General features: G+C 31.5%; 1 protein-coding gene across 1 annotated transcript in view; it reads left to right on the top strand.

Moving 5' to 3' along the window:
• Positions 1-27,467, top strand: part of LOC148282229 (neurotrimin-like) — a 131,643-nt gene that overhangs the window by 57,567 nt on the left and 46,609 nt on the right. Inside the window, exon 3 of the mRNA XM_088225413.1 lies at positions 11,918-12,125. Coding sequence (XP_088081539.1) covers positions 11,918-12,125 — 208 coding nt within the window. The remainder of the gene's footprint in view (positions 1-11,917; positions 12,126-27,467) is intronic.

The raw sequence follows: 27,467 nt of genomic DNA, 5'->3' as shown, positions 1-27,467 counted from the left end.
AATTAATTAAGAGATTTTTTATAATTAAGATGACAATTTTTATAATTAAAATGACACAACATCCATTAGATTTTTACTAGGGCTGGCTGTTTTCTGCAAAATACACATCTTAAGTTATGTGATCAGCCAGATTTAAAAAAATATTAAAACTGGTGATATATAATTTTTTTTAAGTATTATAAAAAAAAACGAATGTATTCATAATTTATTATTTGTCAAAGTAAAAAAAACATTCCAACTGTTGTGCAAATTTAATTGTCCACTTTTTTCACAAAAGTGTTATTATCTCAGTTTCACTTATCTATGGCTGGCTGTTTTTTGTATCTTCTTCTTCTTCACGTATCATGTCAGATCCTTCCAATGTTGACAATCACTTGGGAAAAAGCTTCCCTATCCTAAGCAGTGCGAAACAGCTCCTCCACAGTTCTAATCCTGGCCCATGCTCGGATGTTTCGAAGCCGGAAAGCTGTTTTCTTCCGACCCCTCTATGTCCCTCGATCTTCCCCTTCATGACAATGCTTTATGCATAACTGAGTTCAATTATCCCTTTCTTCTTGCTCTTTTTTTATAATTTTTAACTGGGAGTAGCCGTCAAGTTTTTAACGCTATTCCAGAATTCTGGTTTTATTTTACACACATACCAATATTTTTTTATAATCTGTATATGGAATAAATGAATTCATGAATATTGTTTTAATTTTCTAAGTTCGGCTCTTTGTATCAATATCAAACATAAATTAATATCAATATCACATTTCGTATCAATATCAAATCTTCGGGTCAATAATTAAACAACCATTCAATATAGCCTATTATACGATATTCCATTATAATGGTCACCCTATACCTATTAAATTCACGTCTCTTTTTTCATCTCCTCCCTTTAAAAAAAAAACATTTCTCCCACATCACAAAATATTTTCATAACCTTATCAGTGCACGTGCTTATTAAAATGCATGTCGTGTTGGTTTTTTATTTTTGTGCAACATCTATGGTGAATCCTGGTTTTGGATGTTGGTTAAATTAGTGTCCTGACAAAGATACTGGTGCGTCTCAAAATCGGTAGATTTATAAAAGTCGGTGAGTTGTTTTATTTAATAATATTGAGAAAAGTGTTTTACCACAAAGTTAATGCTTTAAATATTAATTATAATTATTAAGTGGTCAATACATTTTTTTGGCAGCTGCTTTTTAAGCAATGTCACAAAAAGAGATCTCAACCAGTTTAAAGAGGTAACTCCGGTGTTATAAAAAGCATTTAACAACCTCTGCAGGTTGTCAATAGTATCGTCAGCGATGAGTTTTAACATTTCAACTGAAATATCACCTAGTCCGCAAGCCTTTCTATTTACTGGAGTTTTAATTGCATGTAGAATTTTTGATATCGGTTGTCGATACAATCCAAGTCCATACATAATGACATTCAAATTAAATATAAATGTATTTTTGTTAATATAAGACATCGATCAGGAAAGAAAACGATTTCATCAAATTTGATGGAAAACGAGCAGGTCAATATAATTTTAGTAGAAAACCGATGGAGTAAGAGTGATAGCATTCATGCTCAGAAAATATTCGGATCTTGTCCTCCGGCAAAATACATTTATTGCCAAAGTGATAGAAGGAAAGATCGGAGGAATAATAAAAGGACGGCCGCGGAAGTTTCGCTGCCAAGTTGGTCGAGTAAAACGGATGCTGACGGCACGAAGAAATAAAAACCGGGGGAGAGGTACATCGTGACAAGTGAATTGCCCTTAAGATAAGAAAAAAGTATGGCACACTTTGGAGGTTCTAATGGGGTGTCATGACTTCATTCAGAAAAGTTAAATTAAACAATGTCGTCATTTCAAAATATATTAAAATGGATGTTTTCTTATGGCGTTAGTGGAGAAATGGATGAAAAAGAATATTGTTTTCCTTATGAAGAACTTCATATCTACGGGAAATTGGATACAAAAAAAAATTCGTTGCGTGTTGTAACTAATTATCATTTATAGTAAATTAAAATTTTAATTTACGGAGTTATTTCAGAAACACAAAACTTTAAAAAATCATAACGCTGATAATACGGTATTTAAAAATAAAAATTAAAAATTTGTTTACTTAATTTAATAGTCTAATGAAAAATATAAAAACCAAAAAAGAAACATTGAATTTTCTTATTGTCTCATAAACAGGTTGAGCCTTTAAGATGGACAGCAATCTGACCAAAGGGCATTTTTTATTTTTCATTTTTTTAAATTTATTTTTCAAAAATATTTACAAAATATTCTTAAATTAAAGTCCTGCTGAGAGATTAAATGTTAATGTAAAAATGCTTTAATGTTATAAAGATTTTATGTTCATATATATGTTTATTAACAACAAATTTATGAATAAGTAAATTATAAAAATATATGTTTTCTTTTTATATATATTTTTTTAATATTTATTTTTGTGAAAGAAAAAAATGTTTTTGAATTATTTACCTAAAAATTCCAATTTTTTTTTATTCGATTACTGGAAAGAGAAATGTGAAATATTTATTAAATAGGTATATTTACACGATTGTTCATTGGAATTTTAACGTCAGAATTCCTGTAGGAGTTGATAGAAGAGGGTTGGAGCTCCTACCCCAGTTAGAGATTAACAGAAGACACAAGGTTGCTGTTTAATGCCTATTTATGACATGGCAAATAAAATACAGCACTTGGTTGGGTAGCGCAAGCGTAGCGGCGATGATGGGTTAAAGAGACTGCACTTGAACTGCCTGTTAGAACTAATTATAAGCCACGTTCTTTTGTTGTTCATTTCTTCATGGTCAGGACGACGTCAATGTACTGCAAAACAATGTTTTCGTCTTTCTGTGCAATAATGTTAGAGTTTCATAAATTGTTGCATTTGATTCCATGGAAAACGACGACTTGCTTTATCGATCGTCGCTCTATTTCAGGTAAAATATGTTAACATATGTGTGTGTCATCAATCATGGATTATGAACCCCATATTCCTGTATGGGTGCAAATCTTGGCACCTTACCAAAACTCAAAACCCCAAACATCTGGGTTTTGATTCAAAGTAGTTCAATTTCAAAACCAACATTAAATCCCATTTAAATTTTCTTTTTTGTCATTTTTATTGTTTTATCTCTCTATTTTATACTCTTTTTGATTCCCTATTCTACCTCTACATAATCCCTGTTATCCTTCTATTCCCTTACCCTATCATGAATACAAATATTTGTTTTGTGTCAGCTAGTTTAAATTTGGTAAATATAGGTACCTGTATTATTTTTAAGACACAACAATATGCCAATTAATATTTATTTTTATATTTTAATACCTATCTCCGTTATCTTTAAAAAATTTGTCTTCGATAATTGTAATTCAGCTACATGTTTTTTCCTTTTCCAAAGTTTGTTTATCCTTGCACATATTCCTAAATCTATTGCATTTGATTATCATTATTATTTTTTTTTACACGCATATAATATCAGTGTACTCTTATTTCTTACTCTTTCTCCGGCATCATAATTAATATAAATATACTTTACAAACTCGTGTAATTCAAATTCACTCAATTTCCGTCTTTTTTACAACTGCACAGTTTTTAAAATACTTTATTATTATAAAGTAAACAATAAATTATCTAGCACATATCAAACTTATAAAAAAAAAGAGTAATAATTGTAAACGCAGGTATGTTTTTTGTACTTTACTAGTTAAACATAATGCGTTTCGCATTTTTTTTTATTTAATGACAGTTTTAGTACTACCACATACGTCAGTTTTGATTTGGTGAATTCTTTACGCATAATTCTTCTACTTACAAATATTTATTTAATGTTATTTGAGTGCATACATATACGCTGGGTTATAAATAAGATGTAATGCTTATTTTATAAAAAAATGTATAATATTATTTTCGAATATTAAACTTTATATTAATATTCTTTTAAAAAACACATGTCCAGTACAGTATTGTTATAATATATATATAAAACCAAAAGTGATAACATAAATTATACGTACGCAAACAAATATGATATTGATATTTCTCTATTTACCTGTACGAGAATATTTATTTCTCCTTTGCTTAACTCACAGTTACAGTTACTTACCTTTTGAGGCTCTATAAAAATACTTGAATTTACTATCTTTAATATTATATTTCATCACTGGCAATGAACTTCACGGCATATTATCGAAATTGTAGAAATATTTGTGATAGATTAGAAATATTCTACCAGAATCTGTTGTCAAATTATACTTATTGTTTATTCGGTATTACAGAGTCCTGTGGCTCCATAGCAATATTTTAGATGAAGAAATCGCTTTTTTCAGACAGTTTTGTATATTTAGAGCTGATAAAAAATATGAAGATTGTTACCAAACAAAGGAAGGAGGGGTGATAATAATTTGCCAAAAAGATCTTCATCCTCAGACTAGGGATGACTTAGCATGTTCAGCAAAGAGCATCTAGGTTACCATTCCTGCCTGTAAACTTACCTTGAAGAAAAACATTCATATTGCTGAGTATATCTTCCTCAAGGACAACGCAATTACAAAACGGCTGTTAGTTTTTTTCTTTATGTTTTAGCTGAATTACGAGATAAAAATACCAAAGATCTATTATTTGCTTTATGATATTTCAATATGCCAACATTGGATTAAATTCCGCAACCTGATTCCGCTGTTTTAACGTCTGATACATCATGTAAAGAAGCTAGCAGGCATCTAGTAGACACATTATCAAACACGGAACTTTATCAATTTAACAAAATTCTTAATGCAAAAGGTTTCTAGATTTAATTAATTCTGATATTGATTGCCGCGAAACGCAAACGCTTGTCAGTGAAGATACTCACCATCCAGCTTTATATATAGACATCGGAATAAAAATTTCTCCCTCTCTAAACATACACATAAATAAATCACTATTTTTTGTGAAGCGGATTATTCACTCATTTATTCTTATCTATGCGAGGTTGATTAGTCTGTTTTAATCGATGCTGAGTCTATTGATGATTCCGTGAACCCTTTTTTGTAGTAATCAACAATACCATTTTAAGGTTTATTCCTAAGTAGTCAATTAAGCAAAACAAATATCTCGTTTGGTACTCATCTGCCTTAATAAAAATAACAAAAAATATACACAAAATTCATAAAAGATGAATTAAATATCAAAACCCATTCGATTATTTGGAATTTTCAATGCTCCGGTCCCTTAAAAAAACTCAGCAAAAAGAATTTTATGCGATATACATAGCCAAAGTAGAAAGAAATCCCAATGAATACTAAGAAACTTTGGTTATTTGCAAAAAAATGCTAACAAAAGAGGTAATATACCTCAAACGAAGCAATAAAAGTAACAACTTTTAAAGCTGGATATAAAAAAAATATTTAAAATTACCGTCCCATACCAAATCCTTTCCGTTTTTAAAAATTATTTGAGCTCGTGGTTTATGATAAAATCTATCCATTTTTTTTTTTAATATACATAATTTTCAGCATGTTTTTTTCAAGAGACGCTCTGTTTTAACCAATATGGTAAATTTTACCAATATAACATCCAATATGGATGACAGAACCAAGTGAATCCAAGTGGATGTCATATATACAGATTTGACTAAAGCGTTTGATAAGGTGGATCACCGAATTCTTATGCGTCAATTAGAATATCTGGGAATACACGGTGGCTTATACAGATGGTTCATCTCAGATAATAGACTTCAGTTAATTACAGTTGAAGGATATAAATCTGATTTTATCTCTTTTCCGTCTGGTGTACCACAGGGATCACATCTTGGGCCATTTTTATTAAATGCTAATATTTACGTTATTTAATTATGTTTTAAAAGTGCCCATTATCTTTGTTATGATGACAAAATTTTTTTTACCGAAAAATTTTGAGTAGGAGTGATCGTGCAAAATGACAACAAGGCTTAGATGCATTATCAATTTACTGTATTGAAAACAAACTTCATATCAATGTTACAAAATATCTTTCACTCGAAATAAAAATAAAATTAATTATGACTATATAATAAATGAAAATATAATTAACGAAGCAAACAAAATACTTGACTAAATATTTTTTTCCGACTCAAAATTAAATTACAATAGTCATATAGAAACAATAATTAACAAGGCATACACAATGACTGGATTCATCATGCGGCTGTGTAAATCTTTTAAAAGCTTAAGTGCATTTATAACGCTATACATGACATACGTACGTCCCCATTTTGAATATTGCACTACTATCTGGTCCCCTGTTTATACATTGAATATTAAACGAATTAGAAAAGAAATCCCGAAACAAGTAGAATACAAATTTCATTTGCATTTTTCAAATTATATTACTTCTTTAAAATTTCATAATCTTGATTTATTAGCACAAAGAAGAGATATTTTCGATCAGATCCTGCTTTTTCGAAATTGCAAATTACAAATTTGATTGCCCAGAACTAATTCATCTACTTGCTTACCGAGTCCCCTCCAGACCAACTGATATCTGATAAGACCGTCTGATATTTTATATATTCGTAATATTAAAACTAACCATCGAAAACATTCAACTATCCTTCGTTTGTATGAAGCATTTAACAAGAACTTTAACAGTTATATTTAACACTTTATATAATAGTTACAGAAAAGAACAAATAAACTTAATTTAGAATAACAAAGAATAGAGGTTTTGTCTCTTTTCTTGCTCTTAATCTTTAAATCAAATTCACTTTACTTTCCTTGAATTATTTTTTACTACTCCATTCAATTTCAATTTCTTTCTTTTCCTTTCCACTGTCTCTTTTTTGTTAATATTTTTTTTTTTTTAATATTTAATTTAATAAACTAAATGAAAATTAAATTAAAGCCCAAGAACCTGGCTTGGACACATGCTGCAGATGCTTCAAGAGAGCCTTAATTTAAGTTGCCTCTTCACACCTCCGGGCTCTCGACATGCCACGCCATCCTGAAAAGCTGTTGATGACGATCTATTAGATTTATTTAGCGGTTTCAAGAGACGCGAGATTGACGTGGAAGAAGGCGACAGTTTTGGCTAGAGATTGGGTCTCGTAGAGGCATCTAGTGATGTCCACGGACATGCTTCGCTAAGAAAAAATAAGACTTTTAACTAACTAACTAAACTAACTAACCATCACGCCATTTCCCCAGAGGGGTAGGCAGAGAGGATAGAACGCCACACCACTCTGTCCTGGCACACTTCCTTTGCTTCCTTCACATTCATACATCTTCTCATGCACGCACGTCGATTATTCCGACTTTTCACATGACCACTTTCAAGAATTTGTTGTACTTGATCATGCCATGTCTTTCTCGGCCTTCCTCGACTTCTACAACCAGACACATTCGCATCATAAATCTTTTTAGCCGTTCTTTCATCATTCATTCGCTCCACATGACCGAACCATCGCAAAAGACCTTTCTTAATTTTGTCGATAATGCTTAACTCAGCCTTGCATTCTGCTCTAATTTCGACATTAGGGCACCTATCATACATTGCTTTTCCGCACATTCGCCTGAGGGATCGCATTTCAACAGCATTCAGTCTACTTAAGACTTAAGACTTTTACACTGCAATATTTAGTTTTCATATTGCCTTTATACAAAAGACAGCTGAGACGCTGTTATAAGAGTAGTGTTTTATGCACCATTAAGTTAAAATGGGATGGTTTCAATGTAATGTGTTGTTCGAGGAAACATATACGTTATTAACGAGAAAAACAAAGGATGATTTTATATTTTGGTTTGATCCTCTATTATGTAAATATGTAACGTAGAAGATAATTGTAATGGAATACCCACAAATTATACAACAGTACAGTCTTGAATACTAATTCTTCAATTTGAATAGAATGATCGTTTCAAGATGGAATTTATATTTCCTTAGAAACGAAACGTGATTTCGTTATTTTGTTATAATTAATAATATATTTCAAGCACAAACTTTGTTATTTTCCATTATAAATACATCTTATGTCTTTAATCACTTAATACTTTCAAAAATAAATAACAGTTTAACAATACAACTGTTCCATAGTCAAGTAGTTACAAATTACGTTAAACAAATAAATTACAGTACTTGGACAAACTCAAAATATTTAAATAAAACCAACTGGTCCAAAAAGAAGTTTAAGAATTGGAAAGTTGTTTTCAGGCGTTGCCTAGTATGTAGAAAAAATTTAATCAGATGAATATCTTCACAACATCAAAGGTTTCAACTCTTTAACTTTACTAAAATCAACAGTAGGAAAAATTAAAGAAACATGGATGTTCATACATTGGCAAAATGGTGAATGTTACACAGTGAAGAGGCCACTTATACGAACCCTGAATATTTACTGTTTCAAACTTAGAGTGCGTTCCAACCGATAATTCTGATTGAGATTTTTTTGTTTTACTGCAGAAAAAAATCCCTTGTATCTACTTTGATAAAAATTTTGGGTTGTGTGTCAACATTAAATGCGACTTTTGTGATTTAGTGAAAAAATAGGTTGAAAAGGAGTGGAAAGAAAGGGAAAACTGGGGGAAGGACTGTTATGAGTTGATAAGACCAACAGGATTCTAGGCTTGTCATTCATTTCTCGACGGTGTTTTTCAGAAAAGTCTAGAACTAAAAAACAGAATCACAAGAAATATAAAGTAGAAAACATATATCATAGTTAAGGAGCTAATAGCATAAGGCATGGTATAAATTTACGCCTTGGCATAGAGGTAAAATAAAGATAGGAATACCATTCTTATTTTACCGCTATAAAAAGGATGGTATTTATTTTTTTTACTTTGTGTACAAAATGTAAATTGTACAATGGTGGGCTTAATGCCAAATGGCTATTTCTTCCAACCATCTAGTAAAATAAAAATTGTCTTTTTATAATTTAAGTAACAAAACATATTCAATAGAAAATAAAAAAGCGAAAGGTACATCAAAATAGGAATAAATGTATTTGTGTGCGAATTATCTTAAATCAATACCATTACTTAATGAGAAAAAGGAAAAAGAGGAAACTTTATACTAGTTTATGAGCAATGGCCAGTTTTTTTATTATTTAACTAGGTACATACTCGGATTTAATTGATGTAAAATGTCACTTAAGCTTGGCTCGAATTTTATGTTTTCCAGATTATCTATTTTTGTTTTCCATTTTAGTTTTGCTCTCCAATTTTATTTAGTTTATATAATGCGTAAGTTTTATTGTAATTTGTATGATATAAAAATACTTTTAATTTGACCAATTAGCGCTTTCACTTGTAATGATATTTCGTATATTATTACTGTGCACAATTAAAGGTAGTAAGCCGTGTAAAATAATAATAATTTTAAAAAAAATAGAATAAAACTTGACAATCATTTTTAATCTAATTTAATATGTGTGTGTTGAATTATTTGGCCAGTCTTACAGTATTTCCTCTTTTTTTATAACCGTGAGATTAAATCTAAATATTATGTTATGTTACATATAAGGTGTTATAAACTAAATTAAGATGCGGTCTTTTTTACGTCATTCAAAAGAAAATGTTCTGTTTTTCAAGAAATTGTGTTTGATTTTACGTAACATATATTATTTTATCTGATTACAAGTCATGAAATGTCAAGTAGACGAAAGTGAGCACTTTAGATACCTCTTTCTGTTTGCGTTCAATCAATGGAATAAATCTACCAAAACTGCCCGCAATCTTTGCGCAGTGTTCGGTTAAGATGCTAAAAATTATTATTGAGTAATTTGTTTTAAAATAAAGAAGAAGAAAACGTTATTAACTTATTTGTTATAATTTATTTTTGTTTTTGTCCACCTGTTTTCTTCGTTTAAAAAAAACTGAAACAATTCGTGTTTACTAAAAACATTTATTCAAATAAAATGTAATATGAAACTTAAAAGCAAATATGTAAAGTATCTAGTAGGACGGTAATATTTTTTCCAGTGACATGTAACCTTTTCTATTTTTGTTAACTATTTATGCTCAGTTTCAAATTTGGAAAAAAACTGATACGTCTGATGTTAACATTCAATACATAGCGAAGAGAGAGGTCAATGTGCTTCGTTTTTCTAACTTGACAGTATGGTGGACGGACTTGGAAAATAAAACATATTTAACAAGAGCCACTTTTACCAAAATAAGAATTTTACAATTCAACTCTTCTTGACGTTTTTTATTTATTATGTAATACGGCCTAAGCCAATTACAACAGTTATATGAAGGAATATATGGACATGAAACTGATCAAAAGAACATTTAACCAAATACCATAAATTCTATAAATTTGGAGCGAATGACCTAAATGGCCAATCTTGGTAATATTCGATGAAAAATTAAACTTCATTCAACATATACAGAGCAAAACAAAAAAAAACATGAAAACTCTGGGATTTCTGTTGCGAACGATCACAGATTTTGACTCAGTTTATGTAATGAAAATTTTATATGTTGCTTTCGTATGTCGCCAACTTGAATGCTACTCAGTTATATGGTCACCATATAATAAAGTGCATATAAATAATATCGAAAGAGTTCAACATGAATTTATACGTTTCGTTAATTTTAAATTAGGTATTTCAGTTGAACATATTAATTACTCATACTTAAATAAATATTTAAATGTTCAAGCATTACAAAATAGAAGATAACGGAATGATTTGTTATTTTTATTTAAAATATTAAATTCAACATTTGATTGTTCCAAACTGTTACAATCAATTTACTTGCGAGTTCCGGGCCGGGCTACCTGATAAGAAAATTCATACATTTGCAAATGAATACACAAATGACGTAGATATATTTAATAAAACACTTTTGAATTAAAAGAGGCAGTGTATCAACTATCTTAAAATTGTTATACCTAAATACTACTATGTTGATTTCAATTGTTTACCGTTTATTGACTTATATCTGTATTCTAAATTAGTATTTTTCTAATTTATTTAAATTTAAAGATTATTTTAATATAATCTATACGAAAAAATGCACTCCTGTTCTCTCCACTGCAATGTAAGTATGTATTATTATGTATACTCATATATTTTCTACTAATGTGAAATTATGATTTTTTTATGTTATTTTATTTGAAATTAATTTCTGTCTTCATATTTGAAAATGCACTTCTGTTCTTTCCACGGTAATATATGTATGTATTATATATTTGACATACTCATATATTATATACTAAAATGTAAATATGATATTCTCGATATTTTTCTTTTTTTTTCTAAAAATTATTTATATTTTTTGTTACTTCTGTGTAAAATACATGTCTTTCTTTATCTGTATATATGTAAGTAAAACATGTTAATCCTACAAGGCGGTTGAATAAATTAATAATTCATAAAGCAAAGACAAATAAAGGCAACAAAACAATTATATACAAAATATTTTAAAACACGATCAACATATAGGACTTTGAGCTAACCCATGCCAATCCATCTTCATCCCACACTCTGTTGATGCCGAAGAGATCTGCGAATATCCGAAAGATTTAAACCATAGTATTCAAAGTTTTGAGACGAATTGACTAATCTACACATTCTGGACATTGGGGCATGAAAACAAAAGTTTCACTTAGAAGATTTGATAAATGGCTGATTTTGACTTCTGGAACACGGTTGAAAAAATAAAAATAATTTAATTGCAAAAAAGATAAAACATCACTTAAAGCATTAAGAATTTTGAAAATGCATATAAGGTCCATCTGAGCTCATTGTTTTTTTCAATGAAGACAGATTGAGAGATTGCTCCCTGTATACGTCCTGGTCCCTTCCAAAAGAATTTTTCGTCGGCTTTGTCTTTGGTCATCCAGCAGACACTCTTTCCTATCCTACTCGAGTCATATTTTAGACAATTTATCGCATGTATTACGTTGATCATATGCTCAATAAAATACTGTCGCAAGAGAAAAATTATGTTTTTTTTTCTGCAGGTGGCTTGGTTAAGAGTGGACACGCAGACAATCCTGACCATCCACAGCCACGTGATCACGAAGAACAAGAGGATCGGAGTCAGCCACAGTGACCACCGCACGTGGTTCCTGCACGTGAAGGAGGTGCGGCCGGCAGACAGGGGCTGGTACATGTGTCAGATTAACACTGACCCCATGAAGAGCCAGCTGGGGTACCTTGATGTCGTAGGTAAGACAAATATTTGATATTTAAATGCGTAATTTAAAGTACATACCCCAAGTAGTTGAAGCACCACGAAACCTTAATATGCAAATCCGCTTAGTCCACTTTTTGTTAAAAATGACTAAATTTTAGTAACCGACCAAAGTTTTAGTTTCGGCCAGCTTCGGCCAGTAAAACGAGTTCCGGTCGCGGTTTCGGTTTCATTCAAAAATTGTCCGAAACTTTGGCTCAGACTAAACTTGCGGTCTGAATGTGTCGGACAACGTTCGGCTGTACTTAAGTGCATATTATGGCTCGTGACTCGTAAGTTCTAAGATCTTCCATATTCCATTTTTTAAATTTTTATTTTTATTTTTATTTTCGTGTTTTTATGATGTTCCCAAATATTTCAATTTTACGACCATTTTCAACGAGTTGTAAATAACTAATAAATAAAAAATGGTAATCAAGTTGGGTTAGAGTAGTGTTCGAACCTCGGACTTCTGATCCGTGAATCTGCAACACTAGTCACGGGGCCACAACCCGATTCTTTTGTAATTCCTTTACAGTCATTAAATTTAAGTTCTTACGGCGTACATTGAAGAAATGTTACATAAAAGTTATATGTTTAACATACAACTAACCAAAAAGCGCAAAAATAAACAAATTTACTAGAACAGAAACCGAAATTCGGTTTGGGTTTTGGCGAAAAATCTTGCTTTGGTCTGTCATTACCAAATTATTATTATCTTGGTTCAATCACTGTTTTTATAATTGGTAACTTGTATGGCGCCATAATCCTAATATAATACGTCAAGGGTGCTGGTTACACGCCACATTTACTTTGGTGGATTTATTTGCTGCCTACTGGGCCCTGGTTAAGATGTTGTGATTTTTACTGTGGGTAGGTACCATATTTTTTCTCCGGCTCAACATATTTTATATTCAATATTCAACAATATCCAAATGTATAGAACAAAATAACAACAATATAATAACCGAACTGACGCTATTCATGTGCTTAGTTTCTCACTTTTCACTGCGATCGCAAATCATTTATTTTTGCGATTAATAATTTATATAATCCACTGTGTCGTGTAATAATAATGATCAAGAAACCATGTCAAGTGCCCTTCCTTCATGACCATAGGATCTGATCTAATCCTGACTGCCGCGAGACAAGTTCCAAACAATGTACCAGAACCCCAGTGCAAGGTAGAAAATTGCATTCATTGTATTAGGGTTCGGTGGCAAAGCATAAAGATAACACATTCCGCCAATCAGACAATTTCGAGCCTACATCTGTGAACGGGCAAGTGGCGCAATCAGGTGCTTAAGGAACTTCAAGGACATTTTAAAACTTCTTACCTTATTTTAAGTTAAAATATATAGCTTTAGTAAAACAATTAACCTTGTTATCACATAATGCGGATTTATTCAAATGATTTAGAGAACGAGCGGGTTTCAAGTTTTTCCGAAACATCAATTCACTCGCACAATTTCGCATTTTTGCTGGAAAAGCATTCCATCCATTCCAGAAATTGCGCGTTTTCACCAAAATTAGTGCGTTGGTTGCGTAGAAGAATAATAAATCTTCCTCTCACCGTAGATGTAGTTGATCTAAGCGTAAGACGTCTGTCAGAAAGTTTATCTGGAATGCATAGTTCCCTTAGATATTCCAGAGCATAATTGTGCTGTGACTTATACATAGGCCAACAGAGTTTGTATTTCACCATATGCGGATAACGTAGCCAGTGCAATTCCCGAAGTAGGAAGTGATATGACTGAACTTCGGAAACCTAAAGTAAATCCCCGCTGCCGCATTTAATACGTTCCATAGGCGAGTCATTTTATTCATTGGTTCACTTGCGTAGATACCATTGCAATAATCGTTTCTAGATGCTACAAACTTAATTATTTATTGACAAAAAAAACGAAATACTGATCAAATATAAATTAAGCTTAACGAGCAACATTAGCAAATTTTTCGACTGGATAAATTGAGAATCAAAAAGAAATTTTTGAAAACAGGTTATTTTTCATTACGGATAAAAACCTCACTTGACATTAATTCAATAACAGATTTTTAATTGGATTTACCTTTTTCAAAAAGGTCAAATGGAATATTATGACGGTCAAAAACCAATCTCTAGTGTTATATTCCGTAATAAATAATATGCCGAATTCAATTACCTACGACGTGCGACGATTTGATGAATTATGGTTAAGAGCTGCGGTTAATTTTCTATTAAGAAAATCATTTCAAAATATTTATTCGAAGGGTGGCATGAATATCATTGTTACCAATATCTCAATAGAAAATAATACACAATTTAAAAACGGAATATTGAAGTAGCCACAAAGTCGAAAGGACGCGACCAATATTCTAGTTTTCTTTGGCATACTGAACTCTATGATTTATCAGCCCAGACACGGACATATAAAATATCATTTTTTTATTTTTATTCAACAAAAAAAACTAATGGCAAAGTTCATTAACGGTTTGGGAATTTCCAGAGTTAAAAAAATTATATTATTGTGAAATTTCCAGAATTTCAAACTAAAAACTTATGATTACTTTAACTACTACACGTGTGTAATTTTTGTGTTAAATCACTCAAATAAATTTAACTAACTATCTGTTTCAGAACATACAGAGATAAATATTTTAATTCTACTGTCTACCAAGTGTATATGTACTTAAATATGATGACGAGATGATTTGAAATATTTTTTATTTTTTAAAAATAATCCTTACATTGTCACTTTCATTCAATGATTTGTGAAATGTAAACTGTGTCACATTAAAATAACAAATCGACGTCATAAAACACAAGAAACCGACGCCGACACCGAAGTCAACGGCAGAAAGTTAATACAAAGAACAAAAGGTTTAAGGGCAATTTTACATTCTATTTGGTAAGAAATGCCAGTACCTGGCACAGAGTATCTCTAATGCCTTGAAAAAACGAAGCAATTTTTTCGTGATTTTTTACAGGGATCGCAATTCGAAAATAATAATACAAACAATGTTGATTTTGTATACGAGTAACACTGAGTGTCAAATCCGTTTATATTTGTTTATATTAAAATTTACACTAAAAATGCATTATGTAACTTAGTAGACATTATAATAATAAACATGTCCATCTCCCTTTCCCTCCTTATCCTCTCTTTAAGCATTCTTGTCCTAATCCCGCCCAATTTACAGTCACTTAATGTTCTTAAAATAAATATTTAAAAATTCTTTGATTATGGAAAAATATTTACGAGTACATGAAAATAACATTTTTTTATGTATAAACTTATATTTGATATGTAATATATTTTCTTTACTAACTTTGTACACTTTGTGGAAATCTGTTATTAGTTTTGAGTTTATACACTATATCTGTTTGTTTATTATAAATATGTTTGTAGAACTTTTGATTCCCCAAATAAAATAAATAAATATTATGACAGTCGGAGTTCCATGCAAGAAAAATAACTTGCTTATGAATGTTGATAAATCGAAAGAGATGGTTTTTGAAAGGGATGAAAATGTGAGATCAGTGTGAACGAAGATATTCTGAATCAGGTAGAAGAATTTGTGTACCTGGGCAGTATGTTTACCAGGGATGGAAAGACCGAGAAAGATATTGAAAGGAGGATGAGTGCCGTAAACAGGGTGAACGGTGTTCTGAAACCTACTTTGGCAAACAAATGTTTATCGCAGGAGGCCAAACTAGCAGTTTACAACGGAGTTCTAGTGCCAACTCTAATGTAAGGGAGCGATTTAAGGAATTGGCAAAATGATGATGAAAGTAGGTTGAATGCTGTTGAAATGCTATCCCTCTGGCGAATGTGTAGTAAAACGATGTATGCTAGGTGCACAAATGTCGAGATCCGTGAAGTGTGTATGGCTGAGACATGCATTATCGATAGAATCAAGCAAGGGGTTGCTGCGTTGATTTGGACATGAAGAGCGAATGTACAGTGAAAGAACGGCTAAAAAGATCTACGATGCGAATGTTGATGGATGCAGAAAACGAGGAAGACCGAGAAAGACATGGAACGATCAAGTCCATCAAATACTTGAAGATGGACATGTCAAAAGTAGGAATAATCGGCGTGCGTGCATGATGAATATGTATGAATGTAGAGGAAGCGAGGTATGTATGCCAAGATAGAGTGATATGGCGTTCTATCCTCTCTGCCTCTGTAGGGGTCTACGGGGAAACGGCGTGATGGTTTTTGTTTGGAGTTCCAGTAGTGATCTGATTTCCCGACAAATGGTTAGAACAATGCTCTTTTATAGGAAAAAAGCTATATTTATTTTTTTATTTAATTCACATAAACGCCCGTAGGATTTTTACAACTATGGCATATAGATAAAATATGTAAAAAGAAAAATAAAATATAGCGTTCAGTACATTAAAATACATATTCCTACACATTCTTTTAGTTTTAAGATTTTTAAAAATATAATTGATGGGAAAAAAATAACTTCTGTTCTGTTTACTGGAATAAATTTATGTTTGTACTATACAATATGGACGGGCATGACATACCGATATTAAGGGGGAGTATTTTTCAGGAATTTTTATCGACAAATCCACTCCCCTACAATAACCTACCTCACCCCCCTTTAAATGGCCGCCATTTTTATTTTTACGTTACGATTACGCTAGTGCATGTACAAAAATTTCAATAACTGAGTACGTAAATATTGCATAACAATAAGTTTGGTGTTATTCACACGATAATATGTTGTTCTAGCGCCTACTAAACAAAATTTATTGATACTAACGGTCAAACATACTTAAAAACATTCAAACACAGAAAAAAGTATGCGAATTTTTTTTTGTGCATTTCTGCACATCATTCAAAAACTAATCAGTTAAGTGGTATTTTTTTATGCTATTTCTACAGCTTGTTATGTTATCTACAAAATGAGATCAAATTTGTTATCCAAAGTTAATTATTATAAGTACGAATGTCGTATAACTAAAGTAAACGTAAAGCCTTTGCGAAAACCGCCCCCGAATCGGAACAATCCAGGTAGAGGGCCGGACTCCACATTCCTAGAACGAGCAGATAGGATAGATAAACGTATTGTGAGTGAGTGAGACAACATCTACCGAAAGGTCTTAATTGGTCGCATAATCCAGACGGATACTTGTTGTCACTTGGTGTCCTTCGCTACCCGTTGTGATCACACGTTAGTTTTGTTTTGCTCTACTAACTACATTCTCAGTTTTCTGCAAATTATTGAGTCGGAAGTGATATGTGACTGAACTTTTTACAAGTAGTAACATGTCAAGTCATCCTCGAAATGAATTTTCAAGTCAACACGTTGCTGATATGGTGTTTGTTCACGGGTTTTGTAACGAAAATGCCGCAGCTGCTGTTAGAGAATAACGAAGAAGATTTCCAGACCGAGTTGCGCCAAATGTTCGGACTTTCGTCTTAACATACCTAAGATTAACTGAAAACGGGATTCGAAAACAAGTAGTCGAACATTCTCGGCTATTGTCGCTTCAAGATAAAGAAGAGATTCTCAGCATGATTACCAGAGATCTAAAAGTTAGTGTGAGGAGGATTACTGCAAGACTAAAGTTGTCAAAATGGTCAGTTTGGAGAGTATTCAAGAGAGAAGGCTTACATCCTTACCATTTTCGAAGAGTTCAGGATATTCATGAGCCTGATTATGTTGCAGGGGTTACATTTTGCTTATTCAACGGCACCTATGACAGGACACCGACTTTTGGAAAAAGGTCCTATGGACAGACGAGGCAACATTTACGAGGCAGGGATTATTAATCATAGAAATGACCACTTGTGGTGTTCTGAAAACTCGCATGCAGTTCGACCGAGTACTTTTAAACACGAATTCAGTGTGAACATGTGGGCCGGAATGATCGACGGAGTTTTAGTCGGCCCAGTTGAGCTACCTCCAAGATTAAATGGGCGAGGATTTTTGGAGTTTTTAAGAACATAGTTTGCAGATTTACTTTTTGATTTGCCTCTCATAAACCACCGCAATATGTGGTTGCAACTCAACGGAGCCCCCGTACACTTTGCGCGAAGTGTACGTAGTCATTTGGATGGGGAACATTCTCCATGGATAGGACGTGGAGGCACTGTCGCGTGGCTACCACGATCACCCGATTTAACGCCCCTGGATTATTTCTTCTGGGGCACAATGAAGCAAAAAGTTTACTTTTATGCGTCCGCGACTCGGGAAGAACTCGTGGAAAGGTTCCGTACCGCCGCGAATGAAATACGAGCTGCCACAGATATGATCCGCCGCTCAACACGACAAATTGTTTTAAGAACAACAATGTGCATTACAAACAATAGAGGACATTTTAAACAGCATCTTTGAGTTTAAGTAATGTCCCATTTCTTTAAATAAACAATTGATTGTGTTATTTTGATGTATCAAAAGTATAAAAGCAGTTTGTATTTTATTACCTCCATTTCGACCCATGTTAGAGTTGTATTAGATAACATTTAGTACTTAAAGTAAAGACCTATGGGAACAATGTGTCATTCTGTAGATAGCATAACTACCTGTAGATTTAGCATACAAAAATTACCACTCAAAAGACTAGTTTTTGAATGATGTGCAAAAATGCACAAAAAAAATTGTTCGCATATTTTTTTCTGTGTTTGAATGTTTTTAGGTATGTTTCACTATTAGTATCAATTAATTTTGTTTAGTAGGCGCTAGAACAATATGTTATCGTGCGAATAACATAAAATTTATTGTTCTGCGATATTTACGGACTCAGTTATTGAAATTTTTATACATGCACTAGCGTAATCGTAACGTTAAAATAAAAATGGTGGCCATTTAAAGGGGGTTGAGGTAGGTCATTGTAGGGAAGTGGATTTGTCAATAAAAATACCTGAAAAATACTCTTCCTAAATATCGGTATGTCAAGCCCGTCCATATTGTATGTAAGATTAGTTTTTATGTTTTGTTATTTTCTTATTTTGTTACTTCATTTCAATTTTTTGTTACTTTTATGTAAAATATGTGCCTGTTCTTTATATATAAATATATTTTTTTAAAATGTAAAAGCCTACAATGCGTTTAAATAAATAAATACAACAAGTATGATAATATAATTTTGAAACACACACATAAATATAAAAATGACATGACACATAAATTTAGTTTAAAATTTAAATAAATCAATACACCAACCAAGAAAAACTATTTTTTTAAGATACGCCAATAAAAAATAAAAATCCCAAGTGCTGCTTTGATACACAGTTGTAAGCGGTTAGAAAAAAAATTATAAACAAATTAATATTAGCATGTTAACAATAATTTGTTTGTATATTTTTTATATAAAACCAGAACCATGGAAACTTTGTAAAAGCCACAAGCAAAAAAAGTAACTGACTACTTTCCAAGGTGAAATTGGTCGCAGAAAGTTTGAGGGGTTGGTGGTGGTGGTGTAAGATGGCCGTCACATATGTTCTTATTTGAATTGTGATTATGTATTTTAAGTTTTTTATTGATTGAATTTTTTAAGGTCTTCATTACTATTTACTCCGTTTTTTCAATGTTTCTTTTTTTAGTATGTTTTTTTGCAATACATATATTTTTTTAACTATGTCTTTTAGCATATTTCTTACTTTTATTTTGTTTTTACTATGTATTATACTGGGTTTTTTAATATTTTTTGTACTACGTTTTTCTACTATGTATGTCACCATGTTTTTCACTATGTGATTACTTACTGTTTTTTAAATATTTTTTGACTTGCTTGGAATGGGGTAAACATTCCTAGTTAAATAGTCAAAGCAACTTTTTTTAATTGTATAATTTGATGTAATTAATATGATAATCAATAAAAAATAAATTTAAAAAATAAAAGTTCAAAAATTTAATTTGAACTGCAACATTTCAAAGTCTTCAAATAGGTACTCAAAGCATTTAACTGGGCATCGTGTTTTTATGCAATTAAAAAATACTTCTGGAGCTGGAAAACCAATGCACCAATTCGTGCAAATAAATAATGACCCTGCCGGAAATACCTCGATCAAATCAAAAAATATAATAAATTCGTCATATTACGGCCAGTTTAAAATAGCCGTTAAGGACCGGAACGAACTGAAGAGATGCAACTATTCGCAGCACACCAATTTCAGGGATTGAAACTAGAAGAATGTGATTGATGTATAATTTCAAAATGACGCGTTATCTAATAAAAAGTATTCTAACACAAAATAACAAAACGATACTCAAGCAACTGAGGTGCTATTCTGAATCTTTCCTACTCCCCAGAGAGTTTTTTTTAAATGCGTTTACACTATGCTTCATATATGGTCATACTGATCATTAAATGTCAATTAAATATAAACAAGTCAAATCAAACATGAAATTTTTCTAAAGTTTATATTTGAAGCACTCACTTTGTGGACATTTATTATAATAAAATAAAAAAAACAACTTTGTTTTTAAACACTAATTTTTTATAATTATTTTTTATTTTTTTCCACAGACCGGTTTCAAAGCAAACAAGCTTCTTCGTCAAGGTTTACGTAACTAATGAATTAATTCCTATTTTATTTTTATCGTGTTAACTAAATACTACACGCGGACCCAATAAATCAAGTCTTTTTCTTCCTTACAAGGGTAATAATTTGATATCAATATTTTCGAAGCTAGACAGGAGAGGACTTAAAGAAATGTTGTTTATTAGGTTATTAATTATTATTTATTATTTTTTTCTAAGTTGTCTTATTTTAATATTTTATTTTCAACATGAAGTACTTTTAATCCAGTGTCTTCATTAAAGTTATGATTATGTTCATGATTTGTGAATTTAGAAAAAATATTATTACTTAAGCATCTTAAGTGTTCTTTTACGAATATTAAATATTGAAGTTTCTTTTAGTTTTTTTTCATGTAGATTGAATCGCAATCATTACAATTTAATTGGTATATCCGTATAGAAATCCGGTTTTATGTTTGATGGTAGGGAATAAGATAATTCTTTTGAATAAATGTCATTTATTAAAAGAATCCGCCTCCATTGTTTAAGTGTGTTTGCTTTATTGACTGTGGGACTAGAATATGTATATTTATTTATAAGTTTGCGTTTTTGTTTTTGAAATAGTATTTTATTAATGAAGTTCTCATTATATCCATTATTATTAGCCAGATGTTTTATTGTATTAAGTTATTTTTAAAAATTAGTATCATCTAGTAGAACGTTATGAATCATTGATTAGAATTCTGAATGTTTATGGGCAATTGGATGATTTGAAGAATTATGAATAATTGTGTCGGTATATGTTTGTTTACGGTATATATCGAAATATTTTTTTTAATTATTATTGTTAAAGACAAGTAAAGAAAGTGTTATTTTTGATCTTTTTCTATTTTTAAAGTAAATTTTATTTTTTTACGGAATGAATTTAGGAAATTAAGAAATGTCTGGAGTTCTCAGTCCGACCCTGTAAATAAACAAAAAAAATGTCCTCAAACCAAGGCCATAATTTGACGAACATTTGGACAAACTCAAATATTGTAATAATTTGATACGTTTGATTTCTGAATTACGGTGATGTGTTTAAAGATATGTCATTGTCCAGTTCATTCATAAATATGTCAGCAAATAACGGACTAGACGGTTGCCCATCGGTAAACCGTGTGTTTGGCCATAAATAACATTATTATAGTGAAAAAAGTTTTGAACTAAACAAATATTACAAAATCTACATAAATCAGAAATCAGTTTTTTATCCAAATCTGAAATGTTAAGTAACTGAGAGATTTTTTTTGTATCTATTATTGGAATATTAGTGAAAAGGTTAACTACGTCGAATGAGATTAGTTTCGTATTATTTAGAATTACGAATAACGGTGTTAACGAAAAGCGTACTGTAGCAAAAAAACGAATTTCATTCAGTTTTGAAAAGTGCTAGAAATATTTGAATCAAAAAAAGGAGTGCGAAAATGGACCTACCTTTAATGCGATGAAAATTTTTGTCTATTTTCGGCAATAGATGATGAAAGTTTACTATAAATTATGATTACGATTTTTGATAACTTTCACAATAACGTACAATGATTTCAAGAATGCTTATGCCATGTTATGTAATGGAAATTTTTGTTTATAATATTTTAAATCCAAATGATTTATTTTCGTATTTCTTCTATCTTGATGTAAGGTAGGTACCACAAGGATGAGTCATTGGAATGATGGGAAAGAAAGGTAATCAGTCAGGAATAATATCGATAAATGCTGTTTTATACTAAACATACGGTAATTTTAAGTGAACTGATTCTCTGCGTCTTTGCAACAGGACCAGCTCAGAAATAGCGTCTTAGTTTTATGTAACGTATTATAAAGAGTCTTTGATTAAGATTTAATAGCTTGTGGTTATGTTTATCAGTCGATGTATCTGAAATCCTTTCACAATTTACAGTAAGAGCCAAGCACTATAATCGGTATGTCAATAATTTTTTTTGTAAAGTTTATATTAGTTTTTTTACCGATTTAAAAACAGTGAGCTATATTGTCGGAAAAAAAAGAATCGTACAATATTTAAATGACCGAAGAAATAAAAAATTTACTCTTTGTTTTTAATAACACAAATATACATTTTTTTATTGTACAGTGTTTGTACTAGTATTTTATTAATAACCTATCTACTATCAAAATTTTAATTAAATTTTAGTTAACGATATGATATTTTGTTATTCACTCTTTCAATTTTCATCTAACATAGGAAGAAAAACTTTTAATTTTTCCAACAAAATGGAGTCTTAAAAATACTAAATGCGATAACGATTTTTAATGCATGCCTTTTTTGCTCATTCGTATTCTGACGCAGACCTGAAGCATGTTATGATAAATAATGTTTTTGACTTTCACGAACGCACTAGAAATTGTATTAGCCGTTCCGTTACTCCAGAAATGCGCTCATAACAGATATAAACGGGTCAAGTATGGGTACTAGTATCCCTGTATTACAGCGCATGGAGAATATAAAATGTAATAACGCTTTAGGACAGCGCACACTGTACTTTTTTGCATTATTCATGGCCAAAAGTAAACGCGAGACTCAAAATACGCCATTGGTACTGCATCGAAATTCCGTTTAGACCTGACAGTTGTTATTCAGATCTAAATTTGTTGAAATGTCCGTTAACAATTCAGTGTATTGTGAGCTTCGCTGCAAGTATTCATATCCTTTATATCCGTAATAGAACCTTTATGTTTTGAAAATTTAAATACCGGACATTGTATCTTTAGGTGTGATTTAAACTTATAATAACCCGTTTTGTGACAACTTCTTTGCACAATTATTTTGTAGTTAATTCTAATTTTCACTTAGTTAAATGTGCGCGAGCGAGTAGTTTTTTTAATTTTATTTAGGAAACAAACAGTACAGTTACATAGTTTTGTATTTAACACAGTTAGACTTAACTCTAATGGACCAGTGAAGTTTCTATATTTCATGATAATTAGATGTAAGGTTATTAATTAAAGTACAACAAAGAGAAGAAAAATAAACATAAATAGAAGATGTTTAAAAATTAAAATTAATGTAAAAAAAATGAAGAAAGTTTGTAAAAGTAAATAAAAGTTTAGAATAAAAATAAAGAATGAAATGCTTAGGTGTAAAATTAAAATAAAATATTAACATTTTTTTAAAAAGGAAAAACATAAATATACACATACATATTTTAAGGGATTCAAAGAAACGATGAGAAAAATCTTCAAAGAATCTTTAAATAAGAAAATAAATTTATGTCAATTTAAAAAACATCTTCAAAATTGATGACACATAGTAAGAGCAGCAATATATCGATTTCATATACGTTTACAATATAAGTAATTAAAAGTATAAAAACATGTCAAAGCAGCAGAGAAAAAAGAAGGAAAAACAGGTATAGCAAGTCATATTTAAAATTTGAAAAGGCAATATAAGGAGAAGATTTTAAACCAAAGGTAGTTGATAAAATTTCTGATAAGCTATTTTCGCAGTAATACAAATTTCAGTAGAAATTTTTTATTAAAATTAACAATATTAATGTATGTAATGTGAAGTGATGTAAGAGAAAAGGGGAGTACGGCGTTAAATTCTAGCTGCCTAATCTGACGGGGAATAATTTGTTTGATCCGTGCCGTGATTCTTGAACTTGGTGGAGAAGCTGGCTCTCGCCATAGCCTCGCTGGTATGGCTTGTATGTTTAAGAATATACTGATCGATGAACAGCATGGATTTAGATCTGCCAAATCAACCACCTCTAACCTGGTAGATTATACCCAGGTTATTGTCAAAGCACTCGAAAATGGTCAGCAGATTGATGTTCTTTATACAGATTTTTCTAAGGCATTTGACAAAGTAGATCATAAAATTCTCATGTATAAATTACATGCCTTGGGAATAAAAGATCCATTACTATCATTTATTAAATCGTATCTAACTAGTAGGACACAAAATGTTCGGATAAATAACTATTTATCAACCAGTATTGATGTTACATCGGGTGTACCTCAGGGTGCTCATTTGGCACCCCTGCTTTTCAATTTGTTTATTAATGATGTTGCTAAATCATTCTCTTACTCTCGTTTTTGGCTCTTCGCGGACGACAACAAAATTCTCAAAATAATTCAAACTTTACAAGACTGCTTTCTTCTTCAATCAGACATTAACTCTTTTAACCGATGGTGTAAAGTCAATAAATTAGAACTAAATATTAAAAAATGCAAAATAATGTCATTTCATAGAACAAAACAACCAATTTCCTTCGAGTACCTATTAGAAAACTCCAAAATTGATGTAGTCAAGTCCATCAGAGATTTAGAAGTTGTTTTGGACTATAAACTGACATACAACGAGCATAAGGATAATACAGTAAATAAATCACTGAAATTACTTGGCTTCATTAACAGAATATCCTCTGATTTTACTAATGTCCGTACAATCAAAACTCTTTATTGCTCAACTGTTCGCCCTCTTCTTGAATATGCCTCAGTGGTCTGGTCTCCATTCTATGTCAATCGCATAAATCACATTGAATCAGTCCAACATCGCTTGCTTCGAAAAATAGCGTGGATGCTTGGACTAGAGAGAGATAATTATTCTTATGCCGAAATAGAGTCAATGTTAAATATTTCTAGTCTACAAAAACGTAGAACTAATATTGACTCCATATATATGTTCGGCATACTAAATGGTATAATCGATGTTCCATCATTACTGGGACAAGTAAAATTCAATATTCCGACTCGTAGATTGAGAAACAATGAAGTACTGTTCATCGATCAGCATAGAACAAACTATGGCCTAAATTCTCCAATGACCCGCCTTTGTCGTATTGTTAACTCAAGACAGGATCTGGACTTTTTTGGTTTAAGTTTACAACGATTTAAACGAGCACTAAATAAATAGTCCAGATCTTGTCTCGATGTCCCTTATGTTTGTCAATGCTTCTTTCTTTTTTCTTTAAATGTTTTAAACTACTCTTTTATTTGTAATATTTAAACCTTATAAATTGTATACATGGACAATGTCCGTTAATAAATAAATAAATAAATAAATAAATAAATAAATAAATAAATGTAGATTGCTATCTGAACAGACGCTGGCACAGCTCGGTTGTTGTAGTTTGTTGGGAGCACTTTACTTGTTGAATGTTATTTGTGAATTACTTATACAACGTTTTTTCATCCATTCACATGTAGAATAATTGTTAAGAGGAGTACTCTAGGAAATGGAACTGACGGATAGGTAGATATTGATTTGGTTGAGTATGTGTCTTTTATTTTGTCGATGACTATAATATATGCACACTACATTTCGTTTGACTAAAAATCCATTTCTGTCTCTTAATTCGAATAGATTAACAAGTAATAGCGAGAACTGTTTCAAAACTATTTTTTGATTGACGACGTTTTCAATTCCGTTTTTAGGTCATGTGCAACATCAAGGCAGATCGTAATGTGTACCAATGAGCATTTGTTTGACCTTATTCTACACATAAATAGTCCAGAATAGTTGGTTTACTGAAAATTGAGTGGAAATGTATTTTACAGTTCTTTGAGCGCACGTTTTAAATTTGGCTCAATATGTTGAGTAGTTATATAATACCTAACCTTCGTTCCGAACGAAGCATTTTTGCAAAGCTCAGCGTAATAGATGAGATGATATTTTGGCTTAGTGCAATATCTTACGTGGGCACTCTTTTGTTATTACAAAACGTGACATAGAAAACTTCAGAAAAATAATTTGTGACCCGCTTATAGAGACGCCCTTTCACTCTATTGCATAGAACAAAAGCTATGCAAATTTTTGGTTTGGTTTTTGATTTAACAACAGACTTGTTACAGACGGTTCGTCGCTGCGCTCGCAATTCTCGACCTGAAGACCTACCACACGTTGTTTTGCTGTAAACTGTAGCTAACTTCGTGATTGATAATCCTAGAATGTTTTTTGTCTCTGTGAGTTAAAAACTGTTAGTCCTTGGCAACAGTGGTGAGCGTGTGGGGACCAAAGAGTTGTTGTCTATGGCCACAGTGCTCAATGGACCTATATAAGGGCGCGTAACACGTCACTCGCCCTTCTCTGTCTTCACCAGTATTCAAATTCTCTCTAAAATATTATTTGTGTAATCTTTGTATTTTCGTGTGTAATAAACCGAAAATTGTAAGTAACTTAAATTATTTTATTTATTTATTCCATGAGATTAAATCTTTTAAACCCATTCATTCATAATATGTTTTACATGAACTAACAAATAGCTACTACCAAGTAGAGTTTCATAATAAATCCTCTACAAAATGGTGACCCCGACGTGATGTGGCACACTGCCGCGGCCACTATGCACACTACATCGTTTGAGATAAACGTGCCCGCGCCGGGCCGAAAAACGCTCGCAATTATGACAAAGCACTCAGTATTTATAAATGGGATCGAATTTTGCAGTTTTTTGTACAAACATATAACTACCGCCCATTCACGGAAACTGGACCGTTGTGCACGTGCAAACCACGAGCCTACTGCATGATATAGCATGAACGGCCCATTTCACACACGGCATGATAAAATACAACACGGTGGATTGATATTTATTGTTTCACAATTATTTATTTATTTTATGCCTGGCAATCGCAATAACTAGTAGACCATAAGACCGACTTATCTCCAGTCGATTTCTTTTTGCAGGATTTTTACCTTAGAGTACTCGCCAAATTTAAATAATGATTTGGATAAAATTATCATTAAAATTTCTATTGTTAAGTTTAACTATATTATTTGAATCAGGTTGTGGTTCCATGGCTAATGTTGCGAACTCACGGATCAGAGGTCCGAGGTTTGAATCTCACTCTACATCAACTTGATTTTCATTTT

This window comes from Micrasema longulum, unplaced genomic scaffold (assembly GCF_059751315.1).
Source record: "Micrasema longulum isolate JH-2025_06_02 unplaced genomic scaffold, ASM5975131v1 h1tg000357l, whole genome shotgun sequence".
NCBI classification, from domain to species: Eukaryota; Metazoa; Arthropoda; class Insecta; order Trichoptera; family Brachycentridae; genus Micrasema; species Micrasema longulum.
Note: the sequence above shows the minus strand (reverse complement) of the source record. Positions and strands in the feature narration are given on the sequence as shown.